This window comes from Onychomys torridus, chromosome 5 (genome assembly GCF_903995425.1).
Source record: "Onychomys torridus chromosome 5, mOncTor1.1, whole genome shotgun sequence".
Classification (NCBI taxonomy): Eukaryota; Metazoa; Chordata; class Mammalia; order Rodentia; family Cricetidae; genus Onychomys; species Onychomys torridus.
The window spans coordinates 136,309,830-136,324,278 of NC_050447.1; the positions used below are offsets into that span (position 1 = coordinate 136,309,830).

Here is a 14,449-nt window from a genome sequence, read left to right on the forward strand (position 1 = left end):
ATGCAACACTATGTGAGTTTCCAGCTCAGAGAACAAAGCAGAGTCTGCTTTTCATTCATCAGTGTTCCTCTTTCAAAGGGAGGCAGGGCCGGGTGGTAGTGGCGCACACCTTTAATCCCAGCACTCGGGAGGCAGAGGCAGGTGGATCTCTGTGAGTTCGAGGCCAGCCTAGTCTACAGAGTGGGTTCCAGGAAAGGAGCAAAGCTACACAGAGAAACACTGTCTTGAAAAACCAAAAAATAAAAAATTTAAAAAATTAAAAATTAAAAATAAAAGGGAGGTAGGAAGAATGATGGCCAAAGCCTGCCTTCAATTCCCATTAGGTCAGATAAGAAGGGACCTAGTTAACTAACTGCCTTTCACTCTGAGTATCTTCAATCCAAACCATAATCAAATAACCCAAATATAACTCATTCCATTAAAACTAGAAAACGAGTTACATGTTTTGGCAAGGCATATCCATGAGGGGATGCAGACACTTCGAGGCTAGTATGGGTTACACATAAGTGTGTCTCAAAGCCCAGAAAAACCTCTAGGGATAAAATGTATGCAGTATAAGTTTAGAGAAAAATTATTTTATTGTTATTTTTTAATATACGAGTGTTTTTTCCTGCTTACGTTATGTATGCGTACTATGTGTTTGCCTGATGCACATAGACCAGAAGAGGGTGGTGTCATATCCTCTAGAACTCTCGTGACAGTTATGAGTCACCATGTGGGTCTCTGAAAGAGCATCCAGTGCTCTTGACTGCTAAGCCATTTCTCCCGACTCAGAAAAATAAAAACAAAATATATATTTTAAATACTGCTACAATGAGAAACAAGATCCTGTGCTGTTTCTGAGACAAACTCTGACAATGCAGGTCAGGCTTACAGTTTCATACAGTCATGTACAGCAATGAATTCACAACAATCCTCCAAGCGCTGAGATTACAGGTGTACTCCACCACATCATTAAAACTTTAGTATGTTTTCAAGACACACGTCAGTAGGAAACTAGTTTCTTGGTAAGACTTTTCTGTTTTTTAAAGATAAGACCTTTCTAGCACAGACTTGCCTTGAACTTAGGCTCCCCCACCTGAATGCTCAGATGTCCAGTGTGCACTAGCACCAGCATACCTGGTCTGAAACTGTTTTGTTTTGTAAGAGGAAGCATTCTTTCAAATTCTGAATTTTGTAAATACTTTTTAAAAGGAGACAGGTCTCCTTTGCATTACTCTAAAATGTTGCTGAATGATCACTTCAGTCAAACCTTGAGTAAAAAGATTAACCTCGAGAGGACCCTAAGAGGGACAAGCATGGATCATCTTAGAAGGTTGAGAACATGAGGGAACAGGATAGTTGAGTTGGCGGAAGGACGGAGAGGGAGAGCCATGAGAGAGATACCTTGATAGAGGATTGTCACAGAACCTTCATCTAGTAACTGATGGAAGCAAATACAGAGATCCACAGCTAAGCACTGAGCTGAGCTCCTGGAGTCCAGTCGAAAAGAAGAAGGAGGGATTGTATAAGCAAGGGGGAGTCAAGATCATGATGGGGAAACCATAGAGACAGATGATCTAAGATAGTGGGAGCTTGGTGACTCTGGACTGACATCTGGGGAGCATGGGAGCAAACTAGGCCCTCTGATAGTCTTATGGCTTGGTCTGTTTGTGGGGCCCCTGGCAGTTGGACTAGGATTTATCCCTGGTGTATGAACTGGCTTTTTGAGCCCATTCCCTATGGTGGGATACCTTGTTCAGCCTTGATGCAGGGAGGGAGGGACTTGATCCTGCCTCAATTTAATATACTAGGCTTTGTTGACTTCCCAAGAGAGGCCTTATCCTCTCTGATGAGTGAATGGTGGGTGGGGTGGAGAAGAGGTAGGGGGGAGCAGGAGGAGGGGAGGTAGGGGGAACCATGGTTGGTATGTAAAATGGAAAAAAAAATTACCTTGAGCTTCTTATTTATCTTGCAACAATATCTGTAAACCATTGCCAGATTGAGTGGTCCAAAATCGGCGTAGAAGCTTTAAAAAATGAATAGAAACAAGTATGAATTAGCTGTTCTGAATGTAAATGCTCCTAAAATCAAATTATTGCAAGCGAGTATCCACCAACCCAAATTAACACAGGCCATACAATTCTAAGGTCCTGTCCTACTAATACTAACAGGAATATTCTGGTAATCAACACCCATTTAAATACGCAACAAGTGGGACAGAGTTGGTGGAGAGAGCTCGGCTAGCATGCACCAGACAGACCTTGCTGCCCTCCCCTAACACACAACACACACACACACCCCAGAGGTGTAGACTAACTCTAACCTCAATTAAGAAATTGTTCTTGCATATATTGGCCACTAGCAAAACCAGTATCTTACATGTTCTTATTTTCACACAGCGCTGCAGTGCAAACTATTACAATATCAAATCTCAGGTTCTCTGTATCCTCAAAGATCTATTTTATTACCAAGAATTTGAAACAGTACCCAGCTGTAAGTGATCAGATATATGATTTTCCAAGGCTATGTCATCTGTACTCATACCAAGAGATTCTTCAGAAGACAGTTTAAAAGTCTCAGTCTTTTAAGAGGCAATACTTACTTCTCATACTCAAGTTCATTATCTATGCTGAAATAATGTTCGTTTGACGCACTCTTTGGTCTGCTGTAGAGAATGGCAAAACAAAGGCGATCTGAAATGGAAAAATTGCAATGTTCCTTCCTTCAAGCTATTAAAAAATGTGTCCCAAGTCAAGCCCCAATTCTTTCCTGAAGGATTCAAATATGGAAGGGTTTTTTTTTAATCAATTTTGTGTGTCCATGCCCCACACCCCATGTTTCAGATGGGAAAAATAACAATGTATAAATTTTTAATTGATTTTGTGTCTGTGTGTGCACACCCTCCTCCTTCAGACTGGAAATGTGACAATGTATAATTTCAAAACAGCCTCTTTTGGTGAATAACAATAAATAAGCAAAAGTTTTAAAGAAGAAATCGCCTTAATCTATAAGCCTTTACAGTGGCAGGTGATATTTCATGCAGTGATACTGTTTTGACTTCTTAAGCAACTAAGAAATCGCAGGGAACACACAGCATGCATTGGATGGTTAGCCTGTAGCTATGCATCAAGTTTATGAGGACAACTTGAAAAGACACGCGGCAGGAAACAACCTTTTTAAGTAAAAACAAAGAATGCTTTCAATATTGCTGATTACAGCTATAGAGCACAAGGAGGTATGTTTACACAATTCTTTTCACAGATGTGTATTTTTTTAAATTTGGGGTCATGGCTTTGAGTTTCTCACAGATTACTGTTAAAACCAAAGCAATGGGAGGCCCAACTTGGATGGAATCTGCTGCATGAATGCAGTCAGGGTGCTGTGGAGTTTAGCAAGAAGGACAGTAATATTCAAAGGCTCTACTCTTACCCTCTAACCCCGCAAAAGGGCAATACCTAATAGTAATTAGATACCTACACTCAAAACATGGCAAAAATCAAGGACAGCCTTTGAAATATATATCTACTTTTTCAGACCAATTTGTTAGGGCTAAGAAACAACACAAGCTGGTACATCCTTTTCCCCAAATGGTAATTTAAACTTTTCTATCTGTGCCTCCACTCTTACAATCGCTGCACATATGTCCTAGTAAAGGCAACTACAAACTTCTAGCAGCCATATTCAAATGGGTGACAGGGCTTAGTCCTTTCCAACCACAAATGACCTTTGATCCGTGGTGCTCAGTGCCTGGGCATTTCACTAGCTTCCAAGCGTGGGTGGAGAGGGTGTAGGGCACAGAGGTCATAAGCACACTAAGATGTCGGTTCGCCCCAAAGCCACTAGCCCCAGGGGGGAGGCAGTTGGGATCCTTGGGCAGCAAATCGCTACTCCAGCCAGCCCGTCCTACCCTGCCCTGAGCACTCACCTCGGATCACCTCAGCCACCCGAGGGGTCCCCGCGCCCTCCCGGCTCATGACTCCAAAGCATCTGGAAGGCAGGGCAAGAGAAGGACCCGGCGGGTCCGGGGATGACCGGCCACGGGAAGAAGAATGCAAGGGCGGCCACACCCCCGAAGTTTAAAAAACAGTGAAGTTTAAAGAGCCTCGCCCATGCATGGGCACGGCGACGCCCTGGCGGGTGACAAGCAGCAGACTGAGAGCCAGCCCCGGAAGTTCAAACTCTGGGCTGTCCCTGGGGTGGCCAGGGGCCAGTGTCCTGTAAAAGAGACCAGACCCAAGGCCCCCCGCGCGACCAGGGGTCAGATGCCCTACAAAAAGAGAGACCTGGCCCACGAGCACGCGCAACTAGGGCCAGCTGTCCGGCAAAGGAAGCAACCAGACATACAGGCAGGCGTGGCCAGGGGCCGGCTGTCTTGCAAATGGGGCGATTCAGCTAGCTCAGAGTACACAGGTCCAGCTCAAAACCCGCCAGCCCGCAAGACCCAGGCACGCATGATGAAGGGTTTGGGGACAGGCCGGCGCCAGCTTCCACCACAGGATCGCGACTCCCAACTCCCCCGCCGCCGCCTACCACCAGGGGGCGCTGCGCGGCCCACACCGCTGAGCGTCACAGCTTGGACCAGATAGTCCGCGCTGGGCTTTGCAAGAAACTGTTTAGAACTGCAAGGTGAGTTTAGCCTGCTAGGGTTGGGCATGAGCAGACTCTCAGAGCTTGGGAAGCAAAGGTGGAAGGAAAATCAAGAATTCAAGGTCAGTCTCACCTAAAGAAAATTCAAGGCCAACCTAACCCCTCGAAGAGTTTAATGCCCAGAACACACGTAATAGTGGAAAGGTAAGAAGCAACTGTATGACCTTCCCACACATCATATGCACACATGTCTGTGCACAAACACTATATTTTTCAAATTAAAAATAAACCTAATACTCAGGTCACTTGTTATTTTAAAGGTATGGGAATAGTCTAAAAGCAAAATGTTTAATATGCTTCTTAGCAACCATTCAACAGTTTCAGCCTATGTCCTTAATCTCAAGAGAACAAGTTAACATACAGGAGTGTGATCGCACTTTTGTTGTATGCCATATGATGCTGGGTCTGTGGATCTTTTTTATTTCCTCCCAAGTTTTTCCAAGTTTTCTACAGAAAAGCACCAAGGAGTGAAAAATTGTCAATGCCCTTCCCTTGAAAGCAAAGAAAAACAGCAAGTCTATAAATTTTTAGGGAAAAAAAATAACACATTATTTATAATTCCTAAAGACCTGCATAGTCCCTAACCTTATTGTAGAATTTCAGATGGATCAGATTGAGACAGAGATGCAGATACACACACACACACACACACACACACACACACACACACAGAGCAGTGAGGTGGATTCCTTTCATACTTGCACCTGGGGAAGACTTTTCTCAGATCAAAGCACCATCAGAAAAATCAACTGGTAAATTGATACACTTCAAAACAGTTTTCGCAGCAATAAACACAAACAAATCAAGGGAATAAGCTGGTAAAAATACTCTATTGGCTGGAGAGATGGTTCAGCGGTTAAGAGCACTGATTGCTCTTCTAGAGGTCCTGAGTTCAATTCCCAACAACCACATGGTGGCTCACAACCATCTGTAATGAGATCTGGCATCCTCTTCTGGCCTGCAGGGACTCATGCAGGCAGAACACTGTGTCCATAATAAATAAACAAATCTTAAAGAAAAAAAAAATATCTAAATTCACCAAGCACATCCAATTTCAATTATGTTATTGCAAAAATTACAAAATGCTATTTTAAAGCTTGAGAAATATTCATTGTTTTTTATGTGTGGCATTCAGAGAACTTCTCTCTGGAGTCCATTCTCCCCTGCCACCTTGTGGGTTACAGGGATCAACTACAGTCTTCAGGCTTTCGTGCAAGCTCCTCTACCCATTGAGCTATCTCACTAGCTCTGCCTGCATGTTTTTGTTGTTGTTGTTGTTGTTGTTGTTGTTGTTGTTGTTTGAGCTGAGAATCGAACCCAGAGCCTTGCACTTGCTAGGCAAGCACTCCACCACTGAGCTAAATCCCAACCAGTTTTTTGTTTTTTTTTAAGATTTATTTATTTATTATGTATACAGAAGAGGGCGCCAGATCTCATTACAGATGGTTGAGCCACCATGTGGTTGCTGGGAATTGAACTCAGGACCTCTAGAAGAGCAGTCAGTGCTCTTAACCTCTGAGTCATCTCTCCAGCCCCTGCCTGCATGTTTAACACATGGCTTTAACGTGTGCTTTAAAATGTGTGTACATGCAACTACTGATATCTTTTAAAGTCAAAAATCCAGTCAGCAGTGGACACCTTTAGAGCAGGCAACTGGACATGAAACAAAGATGAGTAAGAGAGATTTATGCCTTTTTATAGCTTTTGAACTTTGGGTTACATATTATATATTCAAAAGAGCCACATTTTGAAAAACAAGCTTGCAGGCTAACAATGTTTATTCAAAGCTAACTCCCTATTAAGATGTGAAGCACTTTATGAGGATGCCTTTCCACACACTGAAACCTGTGTGTGCTTTCTAATAATCTTTGGAAATTGCAAGATTTTTTTGTGTAGCTGTAAGTTTTTCTCTGGTCTGCCAGGCTCCCAGCAGAAGCTTATATTAATTATAACTGCTTTGTCATTAGTTCAGGTTTGTTACTGACTAGCTTACACTTAAATTAACCCATAATTAATATTTATGTTTAGCTGCTGTGGATGATTTATGATAAATAAAACTCTGATTGGCCAATAGCCAGGCAGGAAGGATAGGGTAAGCAGGACAAGGAAGAGAAGAATTCTGGGAAGTGGAAGGCTGAGGCAGAGAGACGCTGCCAGCCACTACCATGACGACTGAGATGTAAGGTACTGGTAAGCCATGAGCCATGTGGCAACTTATAGACTAATAGAAATAGGTTAATTTAAGATATAAGAACAGCTAGCAAGAAGCCTGCCATGGCCATATAGTTTGTAAGCAATATAAGTCTCTGTGTGTTTACTTGGTTGGGTCTGGGTGGCTGCGGGACTGGCGGGTGAGAGAGAGATTTGTCCAGACTGTGGGCCAGGCAGGACCAGGAAAACAATAGCTACATTTAGCCACATGGCTTGGTACCTTTTCTCAGTTCTGCATTGTCATCTTGCTTCCTCTGTGTCTGGCTGAAGACTCTTGACTCTGCTTTTCCTCTTCCCAGAATTCTCCTCTCTACTTATTCTGCCTGTACTTTCTGCCTGGCTACTCGCCAATCAGCATTTTGTTTATCAATCAATCAGAGCAACACACATTCACAGCATACGGAACATTCCACAGCACTTCCTCTTTTCTGTATAATCAAAAAGGAAGGTTTTAACTTGAACACAGTAAAATGACATATACTAGAACAGTTATCAAGCAAGGATTAGAGTTACAATATCTAGTCTATTTGTATTTGGCAAAATTAAAGAAAATATTCTATCTATCCTAAATTTGTGAATCTAAAGTATCTTTTATCATAACCAAGGAAAATTATAGACATAGAAAGAGCAAATCGAACTCTAAAGGATATGCTAAGTAAACAGAAAGGGGCAACAACAACAAAAAAAAAACCCAGAAATAGATTACATGATGCTCTATTAACTTTTAATTTTCTCAGTGCTACTGAGAGGATCAACAGGGGCAGAGAGACATTGGATAATAGAAAAAAACTACAGAATTAAATCAGCCTATATACTTCAAAGATGTGCTGACCTCAGAATGGAAACCAGGGTACGTGTTACACTGGGGATGAGGTCTTGCTTTTGTTTCTGCAGGAGAAGATAAGCTATGGATACGATCAAAATTGATAAAGGTTCGATTTGAACAAGAGAGACCTCTTAGAGGAGGTGATAGTTCATCAACCAGCATTATCATCCAATTTACATTAACTCATACAACAAATGCTTTTCATTTAATCAAATATAATTTGCCAAAAGGGAACCTCCCCAAAGTTAGGCTTGGGGAAGGGTTTTTGTTTTTGTCTTTCAAGAGAATGAAGGCTAAGGAATCTGAAGAACACTGGACAAATGAGACATCTGAAGAAAAGGGGAAAATCATCCAGAAAAAAAAAAATGTTCCAAGAAAAAGAGTAAATTGGCCTATTGGTGTATCACATATAAAATTTCATAAGTCTTCCTAGATGTTTGTTTCTGCTCTTTTCTATAAACACTTAACACAAATGGCCTTTATGTAGTCCCAGTTCAATTAAAAATTAAAGCTGGCTTTGAAGTTTGAGTATGCCTCTCTCCTTCTCTAAACCCAACCATGTTTCTTAAAAGGAAAATGCAAAATCTCTGTATCATGTCAGATTGCCACTAATCTCAATTCTTTGGTTCTATTTTGATACTTTAAACTTTTCTCAAGGTATGAATTTATATCAAAATTTATAAGATACATGATATATATCTTTAAACTTTTGTCTTGAAATATAGAGTACTAACTAATTCTTTTTTTTAAAAAAGGTTTCATTTGGCTGCCTATACATGTTTTTGTGCTGGAGTCTCTATCAGTTTTCTGCAGGGAATCATGACCAGGGCTAACAGTGAATGTGAAGTCTCCAGAAAGATGATGGGGCCCCACAACAACGATTCCACATGGACAATAATAATACCATTAAGCTGACAAACATCACCCAAAGATCAGCTTTGGACTACAAACTGCTCGGGACAATTTCGAGATGGCTAGCTGAGATGATCCAGCCTCACATACTATTCAAGCGAGGACTTGAGATAAGCCTGCACTTTTGACTTATGCAGAGGTTAGACAACAAATAATACAGCTACCTCTTCCAGGACTTGACAATTAACCCAAAATTTTTCTTTTCAGGATCCCCTAAGATGCCTTCACCCACAAACAGCAGGAAGCAATTTTAAAGAACATGACGCCCATATTCCCAAGAGGTGGCACAGGTGGTTTTTGGTCTTTCAGTGGGTTTTAGGTTTGGAATAATTGTCATTGTTTAAGTTGGTTACAGCCTGGGCACAGAGCGAGATCCAAGACAGACACCAAAACTACACAAAGAAACCCTGTCTCAAAAAAACAAACAAACAAACAAAAAAATGGTTGGTTACAAATTGTTATTGTTAATGGTCACCAAAGAGGCTAAACAAAGGAAAGGTTCTTATGTGAAAAGAAAAGAAAAAAAGGATATAGATAAGTGGTAGGTTGTTGAATCTACTCTGAAAAAAATATAGAAATGATAGAATAAAGGGTAGATTACTGAAACTACTCTGAAAAGAAAAAAGACGATATGATTTGATATAGAAAAAAGGTAGATTATTGAATCTACTTTTAAAAAGCAACTAGTTTTAAATATTTTACGCTGGATTGTATTTTTGTATATTGTATACAAATTTGAGATTGATTTTGTTAGAAAATACTGTACATATATTTCTAATCTTGTTCAGGATATTGTACATATATATAGTTCATTTAACAATGTAATGCAATTTGCTAATCCTTGAATGTTATTATTACCAGCCATTAGGGTATAAAGAAATGAAAGTTAGTAGTTAGACATTACAATTGAACTTGTAGTCCTATTAGTTATGTTTAAGGTCAAGTAGAGATATATTTTAGACAGGTCATTTTCAAACCCTTCAGAGATCTACAAAATATGGTATTTAAGGTATTTTAATAACAGATTTTTTTTCTTTTTCTTATGACTATGAGACATGTCTGCTCTGGCAGCCCCCAATTTACTTCAGAGAAGATATGGGAATTGAAAAACTATATACGGAGTTAACTTTCACTGTGACAAAAGTTAGCCACTGGGCAAGAAAGTACCCTTGCATCGACTGCAGACAGTATGCTGTCCAAAATGGACAAGCAGGACACAAAACAAAGGACTGCCGATCCTTGCTAAGACAAGTGTGATTTCAGCTTTGGCAACAGGCATCCTCTGAGGCCAGGACAATATGACACCATCACTGAAGTGGCTTTGCAATCCAGAAAAAGTACAGTGCCCTTTCCTTTGAAGGCAGCTGAACAGGCAATGGATTGATGGCTCCTGGTGAGCAGTGGAACAGTGGCTGGAACAGTTATTCTTGGAGGAGTAACTAGGCTGACAGAGTCTAACCTCTCAATGGTAGATTGGCATTTAATAAAGGAGATGGAGTGACCCACAAGCTGAGAAGAATAGGAAGCTGAACTCCAAAAACAACAGCAATTTCAAGAATTTAAATCCTGAATCATGACAGGACACTGGCAGAATTCAAGTTTATCTGTTACATGGAACACTTGCATCGAATGTGAGGTCGAGCTGTAGGCCGAAGATGATGCCCCAAAGTGCAGAGGAACCTCGGGTGACTATCCAGGCAGCTAGCTGTTTCTGTCATAACACACAATTTTTGGAAGTCACTTGTTTGCATTTCCTGTTTTACTAGGTAATATTATTTCCTTCTTGGGTCTCTGGTGGAGTTGAAGATTGAATAGTTGTAGTTATAGTTTTTCTTGTTAAAGTCAGAGAAGAAACTAAGAGGTGTTAAGTGTAGAAGTTTGAAAGACATTTAAGATAGTTTTCTGTTGGTAATACAAGATAGAATAGAAAGTGAAATAGGTACATTTTGGACTTACCAAGATAGGATAAATAATGGAATACCTTCACTGAATTTGTCAAATGCAAATGGGCTAGACATTGTTGATGTATTTATTGCTTGTATATATTCTATATAGTTATTGTACTTATTGTATATAGTTTTTCTTATATTGGTTATAACTTTTTAATTTATTAGACACAAAAGGGGAAATGTGATATTTTATTCATGCTTTAATAAATAAAGCTTGCCTGGAAATCAGAGGGAAAAGGTCAGCCATTTTAAGTAAACAAAGAAATCAGCAATGGTAGCACACGCCCTTAATCCTATAATTTAGCAGGCAGGATCTCTGTGTGTTCAAGGCCACACTGGAAACAGAGCCAGGTGTGGTAGCACACGCCTTAAATTCCAAAACTAGTTAACCATGGAGGTCTGCAGTCTGTACACACAGACAGGAAGTTACAGAGCTGGGCAGAAAGAGGAAGTGATGTAGCTGGGTGGAGAGCAAATCAGATGGCAGAACAGCAAGGCATATAGGCGTGGGTAAACAGGAAGTCGTAGCATCTGGAAGCTGCAAGTTGGTGAGGTAAGGTCAGCTGGTGGCTTTCCCTATTTCCCTGATCTCTCTAAGGCTTTCATCCCCATATTTGGCTCCATGTTTTTTATTTAATAAGACCGTTTAGAAATTCATCTAAATTTTTGTTGTTTGTTTTTGGTTTTTTGTTTTTTGGTTTTTTTTTTAAGATTTGTTTATTATGTATACAGAATTCTGCCTGCATGTATGACTGCATGCCAGAAGAGGCACCAGATCTCATTACAGATGGTTGTGAGCCACCATGTGGTTGCTGGGAGTTGAACTTAGGACCTCTGGAAGAGCAGTCAGTGCTCTTAACCCCTGACCCATCTCTCCAACCCCTGTTGTTTGTTTTTTTGAGACAGGGTGTCTCTGTGTAGCCTTAGCTGTCCTGGAACTAGCTCTAGGCCTGGCCGGCCTCGAACTCACAGAGATTCGCTGCCTCTGCTCCCCAAGTGCTGGGATTAAAAGAGTGTGACACCACCGCCTATCCATTAAACAATGGATTAGCAGGTAAAAGCACCTGCTACCAAGCCTGACAATCTGAGTTCAATTTCTGGGATCTACATTGTAGAAAAAAAGAACTAACTCCTTCAAGTCACCTTCTGACTTCCACAAGCATGCACAGGCATACAGACACATGCACATACAACCATTTAATTAAAAAAAAAAAAAAAGTCTTGAAGTCTAGGGGTGTACAGAGCACTCACCTAGTATGGTTGAGGCCCTAGATTCTGTCCCTAGCAACAACAAAAAGTCTTGGGGTTTTTTCTGTTTGCTGGTTTCTTTGGGGCTAAGAATTAAACCAGTTATCCTGGTTGCAAGCATTATCAAGTGAGTACCCTACCACTAGCTCCATGTCCAGACTTGCTGACCAGGATCTATCCATGCAGACTCAAGGATAAATGAAGCACCAGACACTCAATCTCTCAATGGAGAATGTGTTTATACCTCTAGCCAGTTGCCTTTGCTACCACTCCTTCAGCCTTGTATGACTCTTGTGAAGTTTATGCCCACTGACGAAGAGAGAGAAAGCAAGGAACCTTGAAACTTCACTGAGGGGATCTGCCCAGCATGTCTCACATGTTCTCTGGCTATGTGAAAAATCCCAGTTCATATTCTAGTTTCAGCTGGAGATCAGCTGTGCAGTTCAGTGACACACTGCCTGTGCACAAGTTTGATCCCCAGCACCACATAAAGCTAGGCATGGTGTCCCACATCTGTAATATCAGCACTTGAAAAGTGGAATCTGCTGGGCAGTTAGTCCATGCTGCTGTGGATATTGCTCTGTGTAAATAAAGTTCTGATTGGCCAGTGGCCAGGCAGGAAGTATAGGCGGGACAAGAGAGAAGAGAATTCTGGGAAGTAGAAGGTTGGAGAGAGACACCGCCAGCCGCCGCCATGAGAAGCAACATGTAAAGACACTGGTAAGCCACACGCCAGAAATGGGTTAATTTAAGATAGAAGAAGTAGATAACAAGCAGCCTGCCACGGCCATACAGTTTATAAGCAATATAAGTTTCTGTGTGCTTTCTTGGTTGGGTCTGAGCGACTGTGGGACTGTCGGGTAAGAGATTTGTCCCGACTGTGGGCCAGGCAGGAATACTCCAACTACACCATGCCTTTAATCCCAGCACTTGGGAAGCAGAGGCAGGCCAGACCAGTCTACGCAATGTAAGTTCTAGGATAGCTAGGGCTGTTGCACAGAAAAGCCTTGTTTTGAAAACCAGAAAAGTGGTTCAAGGTTATCTTTAGCTACATAGGTCCAAGGCCAGTCTGGGAGACACAGACCTTGTCTCAAAAACAAATAAGACCTTAGTTTCAGGTAAAGGTGTAGCCCAGTGCTACTTAGCAGCAAAAGGCCCGTGGCTCCATTACCAACACACACACACAATCTAGTTAGACTATTATTTTAGTGAGCATGTTTGGGACTTAAGCCTGGTTACCCAAGCAGTCAGTCCCCTCCTATCAAGCAAGCTCCTGGCTATGAAGTACCAGTTGAGTGGTACTAGTCCTATACATGAAATATTGTGGAGCCTACCCAAAGAGAACCTGATCTCTGAGTATAACTGTTAGGATCCTGTACATGCGCAGCCCGGGGTCCTGTGTCTTACGTCTTACGTCATCAGCAGGTGCTGGCAACTACGTGGTCACGCAACTGCGCCTTAAAAAGCCGAACGCGAACCCCCACTCTCTCTGTAGATCTTTTCTCTGTTTTGCTCCCCCACCATGTTTCCCTCCCCCCACCAGGCCTGCCCCTCCCCTCCATGCCTTTCCCTCCTAATAAAGTTCTAAATGTACCACTGGATTCTGTCGTGACTGTGACCTTTCCACATGGTAACCAGCAGTGATTTTTAACTATCAATAACCATAGCAAGGGTGAGGGTGTGTTAAACTTAAAACATCCTCTATTCAAGATTCTTCAGAAATGAGTGTTTAAAAAAAAAAAAAAGTCCTAAAAGATGGGTATGTTGGTTGGTTTTTAACTGATATAAGTGTAGACTTATCTGGAAAGACAGTCTCCACTGAGGAGTTGCCTTATTCAGACTGGACTATAGGCACGTCTATGGAGGCGTTTTCTTGATTGATGATTGACGCAGAAGGCCCACCTCAGTGTGGGTGGTGCCATCCCTAGGCATATGGTCCTTAGTTGTATAAGAAAGCAGGCTGAATAAACCACAGGAGCAAGCTCCAAGCAGAGTTCCTCCAGGGTCTCTGCCTCAGTTCCTGCCTCCAGGTTCCTGTCCTGACTTCTCTCAGTGATATAATTTGACCTGAGAGTTTTCAGCTAAAGAAACCCTTTTCTCCCCCAAATTGTTTTTGGTCATAGTATAATCACAGCAATAAAACTCTCACTATAACATTGACTCAGGTCAGACGCAGTAGGACAGGGCAGTGTGGACAGATTATACCACTAGAAGGTCCCACACCCAGCAGGCCCAATGGTCAGAGCTGACCCATGGAGAAGCCACAGAACAGGCACTTTATGCAGATGGATACTCATCTAGGGTTATAAGCCAGGAATTTTAACAATTCTTATTTTTCTATTTAAGTAATTTCAGAGGGGATTTACCTCAATATTTACCTCATTCCAAGACAAAAACTTGCCCAAAGGAACATATTCAGCAAACTTCATTTCACACCTTAAACTTTTTCCACCTGAGACCTCTTTGCCCACAAATTTTTTTACATTAACCTACATATAAAATAGGCATTCAAATCAAATATGTACTGGTAAATCAGGAGGAAAATTATTTTTAAGCAATTATTTGGCATATATGTAAACTTTCCATTAAAGGCTAAACCAAAGCTGCCTATTAGGTGGATGCACTTGCTTATTTTCACATAAAGAATGAATTTTTGGGCGAATATCTGTTAATG

General features: G+C 41.5%; 1 protein-coding gene across 13 annotated transcripts in view; it reads right to left on the minus strand.

Moving 5' to 3' along the window:
* The window catches only part of Cdc14b (cell division cycle 14B), a 90,064-nt gene that overhangs the window by 52,066 nt on the left and 23,549 nt on the right, over positions 1–14,449 (minus strand). For 9 of the 13 annotated variants that reach the window (XM_036187169.1, XM_036187166.1, XM_036187175.1 and 6 more), the window contains 2 exons: positions 2,585–2,675; positions 1,933–2,008 (listed from right to left, as the gene is read on the minus strand). In XM_036187169.1, coding sequence (XP_036043062.1) covers positions 1,933–2,008; positions 2,585–2,675 — 167 coding nt within the window. Of the gene's footprint in view, positions 1–1,932; positions 2,009–2,584; positions 2,676–3,907; positions 4,128–14,449 lie in introns of those variants that run through there. The other 4 variants (XM_036187176.1, XM_036187174.1, XM_036187178.1 and 1 more) reach the window with 4 other exon arrangements.